At 62.6% G+C, this 3,941-nt stretch overlaps 1 protein-coding gene across 1 annotated transcript; it reads right to left on the bottom strand.

Annotated features, from left to right (window-relative positions):
• Window positions 1-89: 89 nt before the first annotated feature.
• GGTG_12190 (WD-40 repeat family protein) lies at window positions 90-3,426 on the bottom strand (the record flags this gene model as incomplete). The annotated part of the gene is made up of 2 exons (XM_009230085.1): window positions 1,636-3,426; window positions 90-1,502 (listed from the first exon to the last, which is right to left on the bottom strand). The coding sequence occupies exons 1-2, from the start codon at window positions 2,929-2,931 to the stop codon at window positions 90-92; spliced, it is 2,709 nt and encodes a 902-aa protein (XP_009228349.1). The 5' UTR covers window positions 2,932-3,426.
• Window positions 3,427-3,941: the final 515 nt, after the last annotated feature.

Here is a 3,941-nt window from a genome sequence, read left to right as displayed (position 1 = left end):
CAAATGCCTGCCGTACCGTGAAAGTCGTTTGTTCCGTGTAAAAACAATGATAATAACAAGTAGAGTCTCAAAACCAGAACTTGGCTTCATCATAGGCCATCGAAGCAGTCGAGAACTGCCTCACGATGGCGTCGTCTGGCCTGTGCGCGGCGGTTCTTTCGTGTAGCAGCCGACATGGAGCCCTGGGGCCAGTCGGACGACGATGTGGCGGGTGGTGAATCCCAGGCGCGCCTCTGGCTGCATGCCACCTTCTGCTGCGGCTGCCAGCGGTGTTGCTGCTGCTGCTGCTGCTGCTGCTGCTGCCACTGTGATGGAACCTGGGCTGGCGGCCGCCACCTCGCGTCGCTAAAACCGCCGCCGCGATACGCATGTTTCTCTGCGCCGTAGCTGTCCTGGCTGCCACCGCCGGGACGCTGCCGCTGCGGACGGTACTGCATCATCTCGTTGGAGAGGGCGCCGATGCCGCTGCACCTCTCGAGCTGCATGATGCCGCCCCTCGCGGGGTCCGTCACAAAGGCGTAGAGGTCGCGGCCCTCGGTTGGCTCGAAGGCCACGCCGCCAATCTCGCCAAAGAAGTCGATGGTCTGCTTGGACCGGAACGTGCAGGCGTCGATGATGTTGATGTAGTCGGCCTCCTCGGCCGCCACCAGCACGCGGCGTCCGGACCCGACGGGCGAGAAGCGGAGCGACCTCGCGCCGGCCATGTGGGTGCGGATCGTGGCCACGGGCGCGTGCCAGTTGCGCGCGTCCCAGATTTTGACGACTTGGTCCTGGAACCCCGTCGCGATGGTGTGGCCGTCGTCAGCCCAGGCGCAAGCGAAACCGTGGTCTCGGTGGCCAGGGAGCTGTCGCTCAGCCTGCGCCTTTGCGTCGGCACCGCCAAACGCTGAGCCTACGACGTTGATGCGGCTCCCGTCTGCTGGCACCACTAGCACTTCCTTTTGGTCGCCGACCATGACGCGTAGCTGGCCGTCAGGGGACACGGCAGTACAGTTGATGGGGAAGTCGAACATGGTCTCGGACAGGACGGTGTTGGTGGCAATATCCAGGATGCGCAGGCCCGCGTCGTTTGACGCGAAGCAGGCTTGTGGTGCTGACGACCGCCGTGGCATATACAGCTGCACATGGTTGGTGATGGCCGAGGAGCTTGACGTCAAGGTGCCTTCGAACTGTGACGGCTGGTCATAAGTGTCGTGGCCGAGTCGGCGCACCATGTACTCGCCAACAAAGTTGCCAGCGACCAAGACGTTGTGGGCCGCGTCCATGGTCGAGAGGGGACAGTCCGGGTTCTCGGTGCTTTTCAGCGCCGTCTCGTTGCTCTTGGATCGTGGGTCAAAGCTGTGCACCGCGGCCTGGCCGGTGTAAAAGATTTGGTTGGGCGCCGTGCAAGCGACCAGGTTTCGGAGCTGGAAGTGTGCAAGGTACCCGTTTTTCCTTATGTCCATGCGCTTAAATCGAAAGAAGTCGTCTGTGCTAGGCAGGTGGACATCGGGGTATTCGGGCTGCACGCACGCACGGCCTTGTTAGCTATGTGCCTAACGACGGCTTACCTGCCACTCCATACACGGGTCCCGGTTGGGGTAGCAAGCATCAGATGGGCAGAAAGGGGGTGCCGATAAGGAGCGCGGAACTTACCCTCCACTTGTCCGAGCCTCGCTCGTGAACAAAGTTGCGGTACGTCATGAGCCGGCGATCGCGGGCCGACTGTCTCGAGACGCCCATGGCTTCCCAGTCGATACCCTGCAGGTCGCAGCGGTCACCCTCGAGATGGCCGTACTCGACACGGAAGGGCTTGTTGGAATCAAGGAGCTGGGCACTGGCGCTGTTGAAGCACGGGCGGCTCGTATCCTCGCCGTACAAGCTCCTCAAAGCATGCCTGGGTTGACCCACCCACGAGAACACGAGGCTCTGCAGGCTCATGTTGCCGGGCGCCAGAAAGTTGGTGTTGCCTATGGCGTCCATAATGGGTATGGTGCCGCCGCCGCCGGTCGAGTGAACATGCGAACCTGACACGAGCACGGGAGGCTGCTGGTATGCTGCCTGATGGGTGGCCGTTTCGATGTGGGCGGCGTGGGCGGCCGTGTCGAAGGTGAGACCCGGCACCATTATGGGTGACGGCTCCCCTTGAGGCGTCAGTGACGGGACTGCCGAGTATGAGGCGTGCATGTATGCCTCGAGGACCGAGCTTGGCATGTCAACGAAGGGTTGCAGGGCCGACTCGTAAGCATCTTGCTCGTGGCCGTGCTCGCTCGCCGAGTCGACATCAACCTGTTCCTCATCGTCGGCCGAACTTATATCGACCTCATCGTCGTAGTCATATAACTGGGCCCCTTGGGCCGCGTGTTTTGAGGACATGCCGAGGTACTCTTGGGGTAGATGGGCTCCTCCAGACTCGTCGTCGGTATCCTCCGACAGGTAGCAGTCGAGAAAAGGAGAGTCCACCTCCTGCAAGTGCGCCGCCTGGCCTGGGAAGCCCGCGGCGGCCAAGGCCGGGTGGTCGCCGCCGTGGCCGTCGTCGTCCTCGTCGTCATCATAGTTGTTGTTGTTGTCGTGGTCGTCATGGTCGTTTTCGGAGTCGTATGTGCAAGTGAAGATGTCGCCGTATCCAGTCTCGCCATTCTCTTGGCCAAGAGGTTGCGTCCAGCCGCCAGACGCCTGGCCGTGGATCTGCGGTGGCCCAGCCTGTGCTGACTCGGGCTCTGAGGGCGCATGGTCCAGCACGGCGGACTTGGGCTGGAGCGATGGGCAGAAGGCGGCGACCGACCCTTGGGGACTCCCGGGGTCAAGCGGCGGCGTGGGGAGGGCGAGCTGGGCAGGGGCAGGGGCAGCCGTCTTCTTCCGGGGCGGGCGCCTCTTCGGAGCGGACGGGTCTGGGGTTGGTTCCGGGGTGACGGCCCAGAAGGGCTCGGGGTCGTGGAGGGGCAGCTCCATGGTCGGGGGGGGGTTTGACGCGAGGCAATTGGGCGAGTCAAAAGAGCCGGGCTTGGGCGCGCTGCATCGCGGGAGAGGGGCCAGTGGTTTGACGACGGCGGCGAGGGGCCCTGTGGTTGGGTGTGGGCTTGGCGATCGACGCAGCTTCTTATTCGCGCTCTTGATTGCTTGATGTGCTCTTGCAGCGGCCAATTCGCGGTTGCGCTCCCCTGACGGTCGTTGTTCCCCGCCCAACTGGAGCTGGGGTTGGAGCTGGGAGCTGGAGCTGCTGGAGCTGCTGGAGCTGCCGTCTGGTGCCGCTTTCTCGTGCTAGTTGGATGTCCAGGGCAACCAGAAACGGACAACCAGAAACGAGCAACCAGAAACGAGCAACCAGAAAGACGAGGCGTGCGGGTGTGGGTTGGGTGAATGGCCGAGGAAGCCCAATGGGTCTTCTTGTACGGCAAATCCTGTGGTTTTGGCTGGTGGCTGCAAGATTACCTCGTTGAGCTCGGCAAGAAAATCCGGGTCGCACGAGGCCGGGGGGATCCTAGGCGGGACCCATCGCGGGCGCACACAAAGCGGACAGGCCTCAACCCCCAGAGTTTGGCAGCAGCAGCAGCAGCAGCAGCAGCGCTGCCTGCCGTTGTGCAATTCACGCGCTACCGTGTCTTGTTCTGTCTGTCTGTCTGTCTGTCTGGCCTGCTGCTCCTGCCATGCTCCGAGGGCCAGGACGGAGAGTACGCACGGTGATTGAAGGCGGCCCACAACTGCCTGCACTGAGCCCTTTCGGGCTTGCTTGACGCTATGGAGATGGCAGGGGACCCGGCCCCTCCCCCCGTCAGATTGGCACTCGGGCCCAAGGCGCCCCACGCCCCACGCCAGAGGCTGGAATCCACCCTAGCACCGTTGGGAGAGAGAGCGCTGAGCTCAGCATTGATCGGGCTCATGCAAGTTGAGCACTTGCACTGCACTGGAGCACATATTTTCAACTTCAGGTGGCACTTCATCCTCTCTCTCTCTCTCTCTCT

The sequence above is a fragment of the Gaeumannomyces tritici genome (assembly GCF_000145635.1).
Source record: "Gaeumannomyces tritici R3-111a-1 unplaced genomic scaffold supercont2.8, whole genome shotgun sequence".
Taxonomy (NCBI): domain Eukaryota; kingdom Fungi; phylum Ascomycota; class Sordariomycetes; order Magnaporthales; family Magnaporthaceae; genus Gaeumannomyces; species Gaeumannomyces tritici.
The sequence above is the reverse complement of the archived record's forward strand: the minus strand, read 5'-3'. Positions and strand labels throughout refer to the sequence as shown.